This window comes from Ursus maritimus, unplaced genomic scaffold, assembly GCF_017311325.1.
Source record: "Ursus maritimus isolate PB19 unplaced genomic scaffold, ASM1731132v1 scaffold_4, whole genome shotgun sequence".
NCBI classification, from domain to species: Eukaryota; Metazoa; Chordata; class Mammalia; order Carnivora; family Ursidae; genus Ursus; species Ursus maritimus.
The window spans coordinates 14,254,164-14,271,058 of record NW_024426552.1 but is presented as its reverse complement, the minus strand read 5'-3'; the positions used below and the strand labels follow the sequence as shown (position 1 = coordinate 14,271,058).

General features: G+C 39.5%; 1 protein-coding gene across 1 annotated transcript; it reads right to left on the bottom strand.

The window, feature by feature from the left end:
• Nucleotides 1–4,197: 4,197 nt before the first annotated feature.
• LOC103673207 (keratin-associated protein 13-1-like) lies at nucleotides 4,198–4,791 on the bottom strand. The gene has a single exon (XM_040621702.1). The coding sequence runs from the start codon at nucleotides 4,651–4,653 to the stop codon at nucleotides 4,198–4,200; it is 456 nt and encodes a 151-aa protein (XP_040477636.1). The 5' UTR covers nucleotides 4,654–4,791.
• Nucleotides 4,792–16,895: the final 12,104 nt, after the last annotated feature.

The following is a 16,895-nucleotide window of genomic DNA, read 5'->3' as shown; positions in this document are numbered from 1 at the left end:
TAAGAGTATCAACCTCATAAAATGGTTTTACAGATAAAAATGAGATGATATATATGATACGTGATTGCCACATATGGAATGGTAAATGAATAAAAGTAGCAATTATTTCTGATCAGGTTAAGGATCTTTGTGCAGACCAAAATGTTGTTCTGATGGTGATCTCAATCTTGGATTGATATTAAACTATCAGGTGAAATAAACATAGTATCTTTTTTGTGTGTTTGAGATTATTTTGTTTGCGTCCATAACTGTTGCACATTCCATTTTTCTAAGGGTTGGATTGTATTCATCATTCCCATTAAAGGTCTAGTCAACCTGTTTCTATCTCTCAAGGGCTTGGCGCTTGATGATCATAAGGTTGAACAGTTTATACTACTTTTATATTTGATTATGTGGCTATATTGGACTTCTAAACACTTGTTCAGCTATAGTAAAGTAAAACATAAATAAATAAAAAATTAGAGTAACATAATTCAGCTCAGTTCTCCCATAATTTGTTTCCTCTATCCTTGTCTTGGTTTTATCTCCCCAACCAAATGACTTAAGTTAATTTAAATCCATTCCTCTTCTCCAACCAGGAAGTCACTCATAATAGACAGATTGCATAGCAATGGAAGAATACTAGACCAAGAGTGAAGAGATCTGGCTTCTAGCCCTGGTTCCATTAATTCACTGCATGAATTTGGACAAGTCACCCTGCCTCTCTGGATATCTTCTAAGATAATGAATTTAGATGAGAAGATCTCAAAGGTCCTTTCTGGCTGTCACATTCTATGATTTTCTATCAGAATCTTAATATCTCAGAGTTGAAAAGGACATGAAATGGCATCTTGTCAAATCTACCCGCTGAATGAAATCTGCACTTTCATTTCAGCCATCTAATTTTTATTAAGATTACTTATAAAAATTTTAACAGGACAGAACAAAGACTGAAGTCAGTAAGCTATTAGTTGCCATGCATGGTGGTAGAAATCCATCACTTAAAATGAATAGTCCTATTGTATTTCAGAGTAACTCCGAGAAATAAAGAAAAAGTATATTTTTCATTGGTCCACCTCGAAAGAGTGTGCTGAGGGGAATGACCAATTTCCTTTAAATATAACATTTGTAAAATAAGTCAAGTACCATATAACCACTCTCAGACACTGTAATACATACAGAAAAAAAAAAAAATCTTAGTCTCTGGAATACTCAGACTTATGACACTATACCATGATAATGATCCTACGTGGAATATGGAGATAGTCTCTTGCCAGCTTTATCTATTTGTAATGATAAAGAAATTCTCTTAGAACGCTGTAATAAACAGATTCACATGTGACATCATTTTTTTTTTCTATTAAACTATCTCTAAATAATTTTGCTTCTTGGGATAATTCTTGGTCATTTACAATTCAATGAATTTAAATATCCAGAAGGAAAGAAAGAAGAAAGAAAGAAAGAAAGAAAGAAAGAAAGAAAGAAAGAAAGAAAACTACAAACTCTCTATGTAGCCCTTAACAAAGAGTAATTGGAAAGAGAGAATGGACCATAGTATCTTGGCCATTTGAGCATTAACTCCTATATTTCCCAACCCTTTTACACTTGCTTTTGTTCTTTTCCCCAGATGCACTTACTCTGGCCTGTCCCCGAGGTTAGGTTTTGGTGAAGTTATTTTTCTGCCTTTGTGTGGTCCAGAAATGGGAATTTGCTTTTGAGTGCTCTCATTTATCCTATGGCTACTGCAGTTGTGATGATATGTCATTATGATGGAGCTAAGTCATTTTTGATCATAATGGTGACCAGAAGATTAATGACGTTACTGACAACTAGCTTATCCAAATTGAGTTCAACTAGCAAAAATGAAAGAATGTTTGTTCCTATTGACATAATACATTCTGGAGACTATCATCCTAGTTCCATTTCATTCTTTCATCTTTTAAATTAGTATTTATTGAGTATTTACTACTTTCCAGATCCTGTTAGGTAAGATTCCATTGTGTTCATAGAGATTATAACAAGGGAAAGCAAACGAACAAAATAGTACTGGTTAAACAAAATAATACTTTAAATAAAACATAAAATAGTGAATTTGTAATTAACAAAAATATAAGAATATTTAATGCTACTGTTGTGTAGGAAACAATCAACTCTATTGATTGTGAAGTCTTCCAAAAAGGAGTGAGAGAAGAGATAATATTTCTGTGGGTTTTGAAGTGTTAGAAAGACATGATATTCCTAAAGGTATAAGACTGTATAAGACCTCAGTTCTGCACAACGTGTTCAAGGAAATGGGAGTAGAAGCATTGCTGGAGTGCATGTTGGTGGAGTGAATGCCTGTGGGGAGTCGTGAGGAGAGGGAGGAGGGCAGGGCAAAGGTGGACTGCAAATGGTCTTTAACATTACACGGGGCCTTTATTGGGCAAGGGGGTTGTTCCAGCTTTCCAATGAGTGTCTCATTTAGGAAAACATTAGCTATAAGTAACTGAAATTGTTTTTCAAAATGGTTTAAGTAAGAGAAAAGTTTATTGGTTCATATTTACTAAAATCCAGAATGACACAGTCTGGGCTCTGCTTCTCACATTTCTCTCGGCTTTGCTATCTTTCATGTGCTGGTTTAATTTTTAGGCCACGGGCAAGATGGATGTAGCATTCCACACAGGAGACGACAAAGTCCAGAGGAAGAGACTGTTGCTCCAAAAACTAGGAGCATGGTCACGTTATTTTCTAGGACTGACTGTGCAGATAAGGGGGGATACACAAACAAAACCCAGCTCTTTGGGGGAGAGGGGAGAGAAACATCTTGTGAGGGCAATGAACAATGAGTACCCAGACCCACCTACAGATTTTTCTTCCCACTTACGTATTTTCAAATGTGGATGACTGTGTTCTGCAACACAAGAGAGTTTAGTAGACTATGAGTTATCACATCCAGATCTAACCCCAAGATACCAAGAGGTAAAGTCCTCTTTCTCAGGTAATATTATCTATTCATGATAGCGCCATGTTTCCCGGAGTTCCCAGGTGACATCTTTGGAAACAGATTGAGGAAGGAGACAAGCACCAAGATGAGAAATGAGTTAGAAATTGAATTAATTTTATTATAATCAAATACATAAGTGTTTAATTTCATCCATATTTAGGAAGTTTGTTTCATCATACCAGTTACTGTTATTAGTATCAGGAGGTCAAAATGCCATTACCGCTTGCATAAGTTTACAAAAGAGGCTCATGAAAAGTATTTTGACATTTCCTCATCTAAAGAAACCAGGATAGTACAACTTGAAGCATCACTGCTGTCCCTGGAACTTTTCTTCTTGGATTAGACTCTGTAGTTTAACCAAAGTAAGGTGCCTAGTAAGGCTGAAAAGATTATACACAGAAGCATTTAGACTAACCTCCTGCCCTGAGCTGTGATTCCACTTGCCAAAAATTCCAGGGAACTAACTCTGTGTGGTCAGAAAATTCTGCCTACCAGGGAGCCTAATTATTGTTATTTTTTAATATATTATGTTAGTCACCATACAGTACATCCCTGGTTTTTAATGTAAAGTTCGATGAGTCATTAGCTGCGTATAACACCCAGTGCACCATGCAATACGTGTCCTCCTTTCTTTTTAGACAAAGAACAGTAAGTGGGTTTGAAATTCCCAATGGATAGTTTTTTCTTTAAATTAACATTGACCTGTGATCCGATATCAAATTATATGAGTTTATTTGAAGAAAAAAAAAAGACCTCTTGGATCATTTTTAACTAGAGAAGTAAGAGGGAAAATAGAAAAAAAAAAAAAGGAGGAAAACAAGATGGGTATTCTAGGAGATAAACCATTTCATATTAATAGGATTTTTTAAAAGATTTTATTTATTTGATAGAGAGAGAGACAGTGATGAGAGGGAACACAAGCAGGGGGAGTGGGAGAGGGAGAAGCAGGCCTCTAGCCGAGCAGGGAGCCCGATGGAGGGCTCGATCCCAGGACCCTGGGATCATGACCCGAGTCAAAGGCAGGCGCTTAATGACTGAACCACCCAGGTGCCCCTAGGATTTCTATTTAATTATACTTTTCTAGGTAGTAGAATATAGACTGTAGCCAGATAACAGCCAAGATCGACTTTGAGGGACTGTGAAGTCCAGGTCTAGAATCCTTAACAAGTTGATTTGTGGGAGAAGCAAGATCTGCAGATTGTTGGGCAACAAGAAGTTTCGCAGCTCCTAGAAGCCTAGTAGGTTGGACAGCAGAATCTGGATCCATAGCCCAGGAAAGGGAGGCCACAGACTCCATAACCCAGGGTTCTGAAGCCACGGGATCCACAGCCCAGGGAGTAGGAACTTCTAGGTCCATAGCCCAGGCAGTAACTTCTGCTGGATCCACAGCCTAGAGACCCAGAACAGGTAGACAGGCAAGGATCGCAGAGCGTGGAGGTCCTCTGGTGGTAGCAGGATGTCTGGCAGGGGCTGGACACCACCCAGGATGTCTGGCAGCTGGTGGGCTCACAGAGGGTCTCCTGACAGCCACTGGAGAGGGAGGAGCCTAGCGGGCAGGTGCTGGGAGAGCGGAGGTCAGGGTGGTAGACCAGGTTGGTGGGGCAGGAAGAGCCACAGGAGGAGGCTGGGTAGCGCAGATAGCCCCTAAGGGAGCGGGAGGAGAAGTTTCCAGAACAGCAGCTGTAGGACATGTTGGCAGGAGATGTGAATTCAGCTGAGTGCCAGGGAGGAGATGTTTTGATAGCCCCTCTTCCTCCCAGGCATGTTTATATATATATATGCTCACTGCACTAGGTGTGATTCAGATCCTCCCCATTCTTGCACATGTCTTGTCATGAAAATAACTAATTCACCTAGGCCATAATTATAACTGAACACATTCATGTGTTCTTAACTGCTGTTTAATTATTTGGGTTTATAGAAGACACTCCTTTTCTCACTTTTTTTTTTTTTCTGGAAATAAAAATGTGGTTTGCCTTCGAAAGACATTTGTCATGATGCACTTAGTAGCCTCCCTTTTTCACGAGCTTGACTATGGGGATTTTCGAGCGTGAACATTTACATCGTTACCAGTAATCTACTCCTAACAGTCATTAGCCACCTCCCTCCCAAATATCTGTATGTTTTATTGAGTATTTACTATGTGTGCAACATTGAAAATTGTGGTATCATTTAATCCTTGCAACAACCGTATGAGATAGGAATGATCACTAATGTGATACCCACGTGTGCCTTTCCTGAAAGCCAGCAGCAACCACATAGGTATGCCAACAACTCGAGAAGCTTCTCCCTCCTACTCCCAGAATCACATGAACGATGAATGCCCAGGTAGAAAAATAACATTTCAATGTGATAACATTTGCATTTTATCTGAGGTGCCTACTCACGAAGTCCCACCTCTTTTATGAAATTCCCAAATGCAGCCACTGAAAGAACAACTTCTTAATTCTTTCAGTTAATATTTTTAGTTCGCGAAGTTACCATGAAGATGGTTGCTTCAGACTACCTTCTATTTGTCCTCTCGTTTAGCTTGTCATCAATAAGCAACTCATGTTTTATACCGTATGGAGTTACTGGATTCTTTTTCCAGGTGAGGCAGAGAATTCTTTGGCAAACACTTAGACTATCACTGAGAATAATTGCTAAAAACTGATACACCTTTGGAGTGAGTTGACTACCAATGAAATACATTTGCAAAAACTTGAATTTTAATAGTGTGCTAACTTTTGCCAACTCAGTTGGGAGTGAGAAATGAGGCACCTCAGAGAGTGATTCATTTCACTCCCTGCTGAGCTTCTCTTTTGCTCATCGTTCTAGAAAGACAAAGAAGCATAAAACTTACCTTCATACTAAGTGGTTAAAATCATGCTTATCACTATAAAAAAATCAATGGTATAAAGAAAATCCCGGGATTAGAGATGTCTTTTTTTTCACTTATTATAATATCCAACTTCTGCCTTAAAGCATCTTTTAGAAATTGGAAACAAAAGCTATTTATGTAACTTGATCTTTCCTATTTGTTTCCAGGGTGATTGTTTTTTCTAAACTTCTATACCATTTGCTTATCTGGCACCAGTGGAAGAGCCTGCCCATTGTTTTGCTTACAAATTTTTTTAGCAAATGTTTTGCTCGCTTCTCCAAGTCCTTTTCATCTCTTAAAACCCAAATCCCAAATCAAATTCCTCCTATCTGACAGGTGTTCATCTCAGCTAAGCTTTGACTCTCCTGACATAAGAATCTTCGTATAAGTTATCCATTTGCTGCATAAACACACACACACACACACACACACACACACACACACACAGAAGAGGAATTGCAACAATGGATGTCTTTTGATATGGCTCATACAGAATCAGTAAGACTTCAGTCTTTTCTTTTAAAGATTTTATTTATTTGAGATAGAGTAGGGGGAGGGGTCGCGGGAGAGGGAGAAGCAGACTCCCCACTGAGTCGGGAGCCCGACTTGGGGTTTGATCTCAGAACCCCAGGATCACGACCCCAGTCAAAGGCAGACGTTAACCGACTGAACCACCTAGGTTCCCCAAATTCAATCTTTTGAATTTGCAGAAGAGTCACATGTGGGGGTTCAGCAACAGGGCTTAGTCATCTTTGACCCAGCGACTGGCACATGGTGGGTACTCCAAATTGTTTATGAACTGAAAGAATATATCAAATCATTAACGTTCTATCTTTATACTTATGCAAAATAAATATATGCATGTGAACTAATTGTTTTTTTTAATTTATCTTTAAGAAAATGCTAAGTGAAAAGATGTATCTATTTCATAATTACATATAATCCCCAAGTTCAGCATAACAACTTAGTGCCTGAAGTGACCCTAGATATCTGTCCCCCACCCTCACTCCACACGAAGCTGGCTTTGTCTTGATCAGTTATTATTTCTTTTTTTTTCCAAGCAACTTCATTCTTTTTTTTTTTTTTTTTTTTTAGATTTTATTTATATATTTGACAGAGAGAGAGACAGCGAGAGAGGGAACACAAGCAGGGGGAGTGGGAGAAGCAGAAGCAGGCTTCCCGCTGAGCAGAGAGCCCAATGTGGGGCTTGATCCCAGAATGCTGGGATCATGACCTGAGCCAAAGGCAGACGCCCAACGACTGAGCACCCAGGCGCCCCCAAGCAGCTTCATTCTCATCCATTGTAATGGTTCTGTTTTCTCAGCCTTTTGACACGGTCAACTTCCTTCAATCCAAAAATGTCAAATAGTGTCATCTCCTTCATGATGATACAGCTCTTCTAATTTTTAAATATAGAATTCTCTAAGAAGTTTATCAACTATCTTACTTCTTATTCACTTTTCAATAACCATATTATCTCTATCTGGTTTAACACTCTTCTGAAATTTCACTGCCGTGCTCAGCAGTGGCTCTACGCTGCTAAACGCTGTGGACATTTTTAGGATAATCCTATGTGAATGTTTAGTCACATTCAACACAAGTGACTGTGCCCTTGATCTTGAAACATGTTCATCTGTGTTGTTCCATGACATCCACTTCTCATTTTCCACTTAAATCTCTGTACCCTTGGTTGGGTTCTGGTACATAATGTTTCTTGAGGTTTGGTACTCATCTGTCGACATATTCTCTCTGTAGGGGAGGCACCTCCCCTCCATGGCTTAAAATACTGTCCATATTCTGTGTCATTTAATGTGTATTTCCATGCACACTTCTTATTTTCAATTCTAGACTCAGATACCCAATTACTTACTAGACACTTCAATTTGGAGGTTTCATAAGGGTGTCCAACTTTTATGTGTATGAAATTGGACTTTTGCTCTTTCCCAAGGAGAATAAAATATTTCTTTTCTTATCTGAGTAAGCAGCATTTCCACCCATCTAGTTGGAATCCTCCTAATATATGCAGTTCATCCCAAATGTGGCCCATTTTGTCTTCCAAACCCTCCATAAATCTATCTAGTCCTCTTACTGCCTACCTCCTAGTCTAGGTTTCTCAACCCCATCATGCCTGACATTTTGGAATGCATAATTCTTAGTTGTAGGGACCATCCTGTGCATTGTAAAGTATTTGGTGGTACCCTTGGCCTCTATCCACTAGATGTCAATAGCACACCTCTTCTCCCCTCACCAACACACAGACACAGACACATACACGTACACACACACACATACACACACACACCATGACAATTAACTATGTCTCCAAAAGTTGCATGGGAGTGAAAGCAGCTTCTGGGAAGGAACACTTGCTCTACTTCAAGCTGTTTCCCTTCTTGGTGGGCTGTGGAAGAGCGTCNACATGGCCTCTCATTTTCAGAAATTGTCCCTTCCATTCTTTTCTCCCTACCCCTGTCTGATAAATGCTAAAATGAAGGGGCGCCTGGGTAGCTCAGTCAGTTAAGCATCTGACTTTTGGTTTCAGCTCAGGTCATGATGCCAGGATCCTGGAATCGATCCCTGCATCGGGGTCAGTGCTCATGTAGAGTTGCTTGTCCTTCTTCCTTTGCTCCTCCCCCCACTCTCTCACAAATACATAAAATCCTTAAAAGAAAATCTTAAAATAGGAGCGCCTGGGTGGCACAGCGGTTAAGCGTCTGCCTTCAGCTCAGGGCGTGATCCTGGAGTTCTGGGATCGAGCCCCACGTCAGGCTTTTCCGCTGGGAGCCTGCTTCTTCCTCTCCCACTCCCTCTGCTTGTGTTCCCTCTCTCGCTGGCTGTCTCTATCTCTGTCGAATAAATAAATAAAATCTTAAAAAAAAAAAAAAGAAAATCTTAAAATAGAAAGTGCTCACATCACTCTCCTAATGAAACTTTCTCTAGTGCACATGTGATAAGATACAAATTCTGTACATGATTTGCTAGGCTGCATGGTCGTGGCCCTGGCCGTGTCTCTAACTTCATTTGCACCCTGGACCCTTTCCCTCGCTCGCAATTAAACTGTCTCCAGCTTTCCCCTACCACAAGGACATGTTATTTTCTCTGCCCTGCATGTTCTTCCTTCATCTGGATAATTAAGATAATTAAACCTTCCCTCACTTTATAGCCACTGTATCCCAGGATAAATTAGGCTTCCCTGTTATGATATCTACCATCCCTGTACTATTCTATCATCTTTATAATATATTTATTTTTTAAACTGTACTGTCGACTAGGGCTGCGCTACTGAAAATGACTAGTCCATGGAGATCATTACTATCTACCATGAGATAGTGTATACCAACACGTAAATCAATGCCTCGCTTCCTTCATTAAGAACGTTAAGAAGTCTCACATGATTAAAATTGTCAGCTTAACTAAATCACAGGTTTAATAACATCATTGATTTACCCTGATCTATGACTCACTCTGAATGGCACGTCTCTGACTGTAATCTTGGGGGGGTGGGGGGACGGACAATTACTCTTTCTTGTTCAACACAAAATCCTCAGCTTAAGAACAGTCAAAGGTATATAGTTTTTCAATAAATGCTTCCTTAATGGATAAATTAGGAAATCAGTGGCTTTATCACTACCCAAATATCTCCTATCCTATTTTGTCTTTAAACTTCCAAACTTTTCCTTGGTTCACCCTGGGTATTTCACAAAACAGCAAATCCAGCAGAAACTGAACCGCCTTCGTAAACAGTCTTCTGGCCCAGACCTGCTTCTACTCTTTCGCACCCTCCTTAGTTATAGTACACCATCTATGCAACCCTGAAAATGGGATGCCCAGGAGATAGCTATGACGTTCTTCTTTCTATTTCCCCTCTCCGATCTCGGATCAGCATGCCTTCCTATTTTTTTTTTTTTTTTAATCTCCAAAACATATTAGAATACTTTGCTTTCCTTTCTTGCTGCATCTCGGCTATTCTGCCTTTCCTCTTGCATGTTGTCCTCAGCGTGCCCCCAAGCCTCTGGTCTTGCTTCTCTCAACCCACTGTCCGATGCATTTCTCTGAATGCTCTTTCTAAAAGTCTAGGTTGGCCTTTGCAAACTTGAATTCAGTTTCCAAGTATTTTATGCAAGTCATCCTATGATCTGACTCCCAATTATCTCATACCCAATACCTTTATGCCCTAATTTTACCTTTAAAAGATAGCATATCTCTTCAGCTCAGTTTAAGGATTGAAGGCAAAGGAGTTAGTCGAGGAAAGGGCTCTTGTTTCAAGAAGCTCAGCGTCAGCAAAGAATGTCGGAAGAGAGGAGATGGAGGATGAAGCTGGAGACAGCAGCCAGATTACAAGGGGCTCTGGAAGCCACAACGAGGGTTTGGACATTCTTCAAAGGTCCCCAAATCTCTGAAACTAAAAATTCTTTGGAACTAATTTGGAGATGAAAGAAAAGACGACTACTCTCTTTAGATGGATTCACATGGCTCAAACTAATGGAAACTATGCATATTAATTTTTTCTTTTCCTTCTTAGTGTAGATATCTTATGTTGTGCCTTAGAAATAAATTGGTATGTTTGATTATGGGCTGTTGTTCCAGATACTACCTGGGGTATTATATAATATACAGCTTATCCATTCTCTTAGCTTTATAAAATCTGAAAGACTCTGGATTCCAAATCTCATCTGTTCTCGTTGGCTTAGACAAGGGAGTATGAACCTGACGCAGTGAGAAACCATTCATAAGTTCTAAGTATGGATCCAACGAGATCAAATTTGCCTCCTACAAGATGACTCCGGCTGCAATGTGAAGAATGGATCAGAGGTTCTCCTAGGAGTAAGAGTGGGCCGCAGGGATCGGACCACGGCAGTATGATTTAATAACCTATATTCTTAACCACAGTGCTTGGCTGTCTCCCAAGAAAATGATGAAAACCCACGAACATATAGAATGAGATAAGAAGGGGCCTACGGTGGCACCCCAAGAAAATCTTACATTTAAGGAATTTGCAAAGAGGAGCCCACAAAAGACCTTGAGGGAATAGCCAGTGAAGTAAAAACACAACCGGGAGCTGGACAAACAAAATCAATTTGAAGATATGTTACAAATAGAAGAAAGTCGTCAAAAAAGTATCGAATGTTGGAGAAAGATCAAGCTAGGTGATGCCCCCTCTGGATTTTAAGCATCTCTCCATGGGAGACTGCATACACTTTGTTTTTTAACTTGGAAATGGCCACAATTTCAACAGTGCCTGGTACATAGCAGATACTGAATAAACACTATTTAAACTGAACCACGTTGTCCAATTTTTAAAGTAATTACAGCTGATTTTTAGTGAGTTCTTTTGCATGCAAAGGAATCCGTGTACATGATTTCATCTAATCCCTAAAAAGAGCCCTGTGAGGTGTTATTATAATCATCATTGTGGCTAGTGGGCGGTGGAACTCATCTTCGAATCTAGTTTGAATCTGGAGCTCATGTCCTTAACCACTGTCCCTCCCTGCCTCTCCAAGGGACAAAAGACCACAAATTCGCAGACCACAGGGGCCTCTGGAGTACCGGGCTTGAGCCTCAAATTCAGTTCTAATCCTCTTGGACGTCAAAAAGAAAGGGAAACAGTCAGTACCTAGTACTAATGCCCTCACAGCTGCGAGGTCTTTGCTCAAGTGTTTTTTTGGAGTTTTTTTAGTGTTACAGGGTCACTGGGTTTTTGTCTCATGGAGCTGAAGAATGAATCTCGTGGACACAAAAGGGTAAAGTGAAGTGAAAGTTTATTAAGTGAAGATGAGAACAGAAAGAACAAAGCTCTCTAGAATGAGAGGAGTCCTGAATGGGTCACAACTGAAGGCTTTCGTGGCAGTCTTTTACTGAGCACTGACCAGGAAGATTGTGGCCTTGAAGTTCTTGTGCCATTTTGGTTTGAGCAGGGAGTATTGATAATGTCCTTAATGGCTTACTTCTTCTTTGAGGTCTGGTAATTTTCTGTGATTACAATGTAGCTGCCCAAAAAAAGAAAAAAGAAAAAAAAAATCCTCCGAACATTTAGGGCCAGGTGGTCTGGTTTGTTCCTTTGTCTCTGGTTTTGAATGTTTCAGCATTTCTCCACATTTGGGATTTCTGTGAGCCTGGTCATGGAGGACCGCTCTGTGTGAGCCTAGTCAGGGCAGTCAGGGGCCTCCTATCTCTCCCCGCCTAGACCTTAACCCTTTCCTTACCCAGGTTACATTACTTTCAGACATAGAACATAGGGATTCCACAAGTTTGTATATTATGCTCTGCTCACTGCAAGTGAAGCTTCCTTACAAATGGGCTATCCTTACTGATTTTATAAAATCAGCAACCAAAGCTATCCATATAGTAATTTGTAATATAAAAAATGCAACCCCCAAAAATGCAACCCCAGTAAGCCAATAAGTCTTAAAAAGTCAAGGAAAAACATGAATATGTTCAAAATCCATAAAAGTTTAGTTTACTAAACAGAGACATATCTGTCACATTGTAGAAGAAAAGAATATGAACCTTATAATTTCTTTTATATAATTTCTTATCATCTGACATAAGGTAGTTTCCCAACTTTGACTTTTTTTTTTTCCCCTGACTGTTCTTTTGTATAATGATGACAGAACATGTATCTCTCAGAGAAGATAAGTAGTTGGTGGTCAGTCAATTGAGGAAGTGAGGGTGTGTAGTAGACGAATATAATAGCGGCATTTCCTTGTAGAAGTGTGAAGAAGCATGAAGCTGATTGATAAAAGCCAGTCCTACAGACTAGTCTGTATTAAGATGTAGAGAAGTGGCTTTCACGGCAGAAGCTGGGATGGGATGGTAATTCAGGTTTTGGGAATCACAAAATCTAAAGTTTAAAGATTGGAGACCATTGAATTCATAGTCTCTGGAGAAAGGATAGCTCCTGGCTGCTGGTGGGCTTCTGGTAACTCTCTTGTGAGTCACTACAGAGAGACCTATCTAAGTGGAGACTGGGAGAGCAGAGATCAGTAGGTAGACACAGTAGCTGGGGTAAGAAGGGCCACAAGACAAGATGGGGTAGACCGGGAATTCTGTAAGAGAAAAGGGAGAGAAGTTTCCAACCCAGCAGTTGAAATATATTATCATTATGTCGAATGCGTTTGTGATCAATGTCAAAGAGTGTCTGAATATTCTCTGCTGGCTTAGACAGCTTATATGCTCACCCTGTTGGTGAGACATTCTTGACAGCCGCCTTCAATATCCTTCTACGCTACAATATGCATAAGAACAAGGTGTCCTGTCTAACTTCAAACAACTCGAATAACACTATTATAAATACGCTTACTTGTATTTTACAGGCAAAAGCCAGCTTACAGTTTTGCTTTGGATTTCAGATGATGGTTGTAGACTCAAAGCAGTTGGTCATCATTACTGGTTTAATCTGCGACTTGGAGGGTCATTTACAGGTTGCTGAGATATAGCTCTCTTCTTTCCTCCCAGCTTACAGTGTTATATTTTGTTGTGATTCTTCTCTCAGTCATTCCTAATGTGGCTTGCCATATTATAAAAAATGTACTTAGGTTCAGTAACAACTAATGCGTGTGACAGAAATGGCTCATAAAAGACAAAGATCATTCCATGATCATGATACTCCATGAGAATCAAATGAGTTTTATGGAAAAAGAATTCTGCTTGGCTCTCTTTACCAGCTGGATGAATATGGAATGTCTCATATAAGTGGACTTAAATTATATTAGCTAAGAAAATGGAAATTTCAGCCCAAATACTTTTAAAAAGTAATCGACCATCAAATTTATAGCGTGTAAATTTTTAATGGCCCTTTAGGGGCTGTGTTTATAAGCAGTAAAGCAAATACCAAATTATTTTCCTCAAGCACACTGAAAAGTGCTGAACAAATAAAAATTTCCAAAGCAATGTTATAGATACCACATTTTCATGTTATGTGAGGGTGGGTATTATAGCTAAAGATCCCTGATTAACCTCGATAGAAGAATGTGGTGACTTAGAGACCAGAAGAGCTCCAGTGAAGACCAGGAGTCAAAGGCAAAGAGGTAAGACTGCCCAGAAGGATCACAGTGTAAAAGAAATATATATTTTTTAAGATGAATAGAAAAAGCATTATAAGGAAACTCTGAGCTAAGTTGTAAACCAGGATTTTATATAGATAGATAGATAGATGATAGATAGATGATAGATAGATAGATAGATAGATAGATAGATAGATAGAGATAGAGATAGAGATAGAGATAGATAGAGTTAAAGATATATTCTAAAGCTACTCGGTTAGTCTATGTTTATTTACATATTTATGATGTTTGGGAGGGAATGGAGTACACTATTGTGCACTTTAGTGGATATTTAAAATGTTTAAGAAAAGAAAGAATAAATATTTGGTTTTAGACTATATAAAAGATGTGATGGGGGCACCTGGGTAGCTCAGTCACTTAAGGGTTTGCCTTCAGCTTAGGTCATGATCCCAGGGTCCTACTCAGCAGGGAGTCTTCTCCCTCTTCCTCTGTCCCTCCCCCTACCTGTGTTCTCTCTCTCTCTCTCACTTCCTCTCTCTAGCTGTCTCTTTCTCAAATAAATAAAAATCTTTAAAAAAAGGAATGTGATTTTTATGGCTCATGCAACCAGACAGGTCAACGGACTCAGATGCATTGATTTCGGGGACATAAGTTCTATACATTTATAGTTTAAATAATAGTTAACATTTATAGAGTGTTTTCTATATCCAAGGAACTCTTTTAGTTGCTTTGGATATCTTATCATCCGTTCCTCATCGTAAACCTGTGATATAAATACTATCATTATCCCTTTTTTTACATTAAAGGAAATTGAATTTTTGAGAGGTCCTACAATATGTACAAAACAAATAGCCAATAAGTGTTAGAGTTATGGATTCAAATATGCATGGTGTTTCCTCAGGAGTCACATGCTTGGACAGTTTAACTGGGTTCCCGCTCACAGCAGACAGACTAACGCACAAGTGAAAAAAGGTGTGATTATCTAAATGCTCAAATATTCTAAGAAACGATTCTGAAGCACAAAAGCTCAGAAGATCTTCTAGGTGGAAAAACCAAAGTGGGCATCCCGGGTGTGGCATTCTGATGTCAAGCAATCCCGTTGCCTGGGGGGTGGTACAGGTGGGAAGTCAGTTGATTCATGGATAGGAGAGCCCAGCCTCCTCTGTGCCAACTCTGTACCTACCACGAGAAAGGAGCTATCCTCGTTCTAATCGCACTTGGGGAAGAAGGAGTTTCTGGTAATAATCAAGTCCTGACTTACAAACAGGCCCCATCATTCAGGAATCGAATGCCTATTGACAGGCAGGAGCTCTGGGGACAGAATCAGATTGGCCTGGTTTCAGCAGCTTGAAGGTGATGTGCCTTCATCCTCTACCCATATTGGCAAAATGTCAAAGTCCAACAGGCAAAGACAATAACTTATGTTGCTCATTCACTTTGAGTTTCAAGACTATTAGTCATTTTTTGTTTGGTATTTCTCACAGAATCATTAATGAGTAATGACTGAAGCTATTATCCCCAGGAAGAGGATCTGGGGGGCTAATGGGTGCCAGGTGGCTCTTTGTTTCGATAGTCATGTTTTTCTAACTTTTCACTGGCTCTCATCAGATGCTGCCGTGATTTATAGGGGTTTATCCAAAGTAGAATCTCGGCAGGTAAGGGCTCTTTTAAGGAAGGTTTGCATATTTTTGCCTGCTTTACTCTGACCCCACACAGCAAAGAGTGAAGATTTAAGCAAGGCAATATATTAAATTAGTCACAGGTAAACTCTGGAACACCAAATTGGTATTTCTCCATACTGGAAAAAACCACCATTGTTTTGCTTCTGCTTGAAATAGTGATGTCCTTTGCATACATTTTGGAATCTCAGGAATGCAGACCAAAGCCCATTCTATGCTCCTCCCACTTGCTGAGAGACAATGAATATGTGAATGTTAATTGCCACGTATCTGATAATCCCATCGTATAGCAACGGGAATGTGCTCAGAACAAAGATGTCTGAAGCACAGTACCTCAATAAATTAAAAATCTCCTACTGCATATTACATAATTCTCATATATATTCCACATAATAGTCCTGTGAATTAAGGAATATTATTTCCATTTCTCATGCAAAAAAAGAGTGTAGTGGTATGTTAAGTCATGTGTTAAAAATTATTTTAATAAAAACTTTACAAAGCCAAAAGAGTGAGGCTGGGTCTGTCTGTCTCCAGATAGGTCATGACCCACCCTTACCTTTTATATTTGTTAAGCCACAATAGGAAGATACAAAGGCCAAAGACCCATGCATGATGCCAAAGACCAGCTCTACCAATGTAGAGATTTAGTACTCTGCTTCTTGGCACTTAAAACGCCTCAGAAGATGGAACTAAAATGGAGGCGATAGGAGACAATCCCAGGCAAAGTGCTAAACCACTTATAATAGGTATGGAGTAGGAAAGTAAAAAGTAAGTCATTTTAAAATTCACAACCATATTCTTTTCCCCTCGAGAATTTGAAATGAAACACCGAATAGAATTCCATCTCATGACTTCAATAAATGCAGGCTTGCTGTACAAAAGCCTTCCCTTCCATGCGTTGACAATCGATTAGGAGAACATTTCCACATCATTCTCCCAGAATGAAGTTTGCAGTTCCCGAGGATGTGCTAAATGTGGTTTGACTGTTTGTTTTTCCTGCTTTACCTAGCGCAATAATAGACCATGAGAAATCACCCTAAAATTGCTGAAGCGAAAGCATTTTTCAAATTTGGTTTATAAGCTAGAGAGGATGAGCAGTCAATGACACCTCTTCACCTTGCCCTATCCGATAGGAAACAGAAAGTGAAGTCCTCTGGAATCAATTTTACAGTCGAGACGTTAACCTCGGTGGTCATTTGCCTGGCAGGAAGAGTAAGCTGTTAAAAACACAGAATCAGCCACTATTCACTCTTTTTATGATTATGAGTGTGATAACAGCTTTCCTTTCAATTACATGACTGGGATTATTTTCCTGGTAAAGTACCAAAAAGAGAGTGTATATCAAAAAACAAATTGAGATGTTATCCATGTGCAAACCGAAATAAGGATGA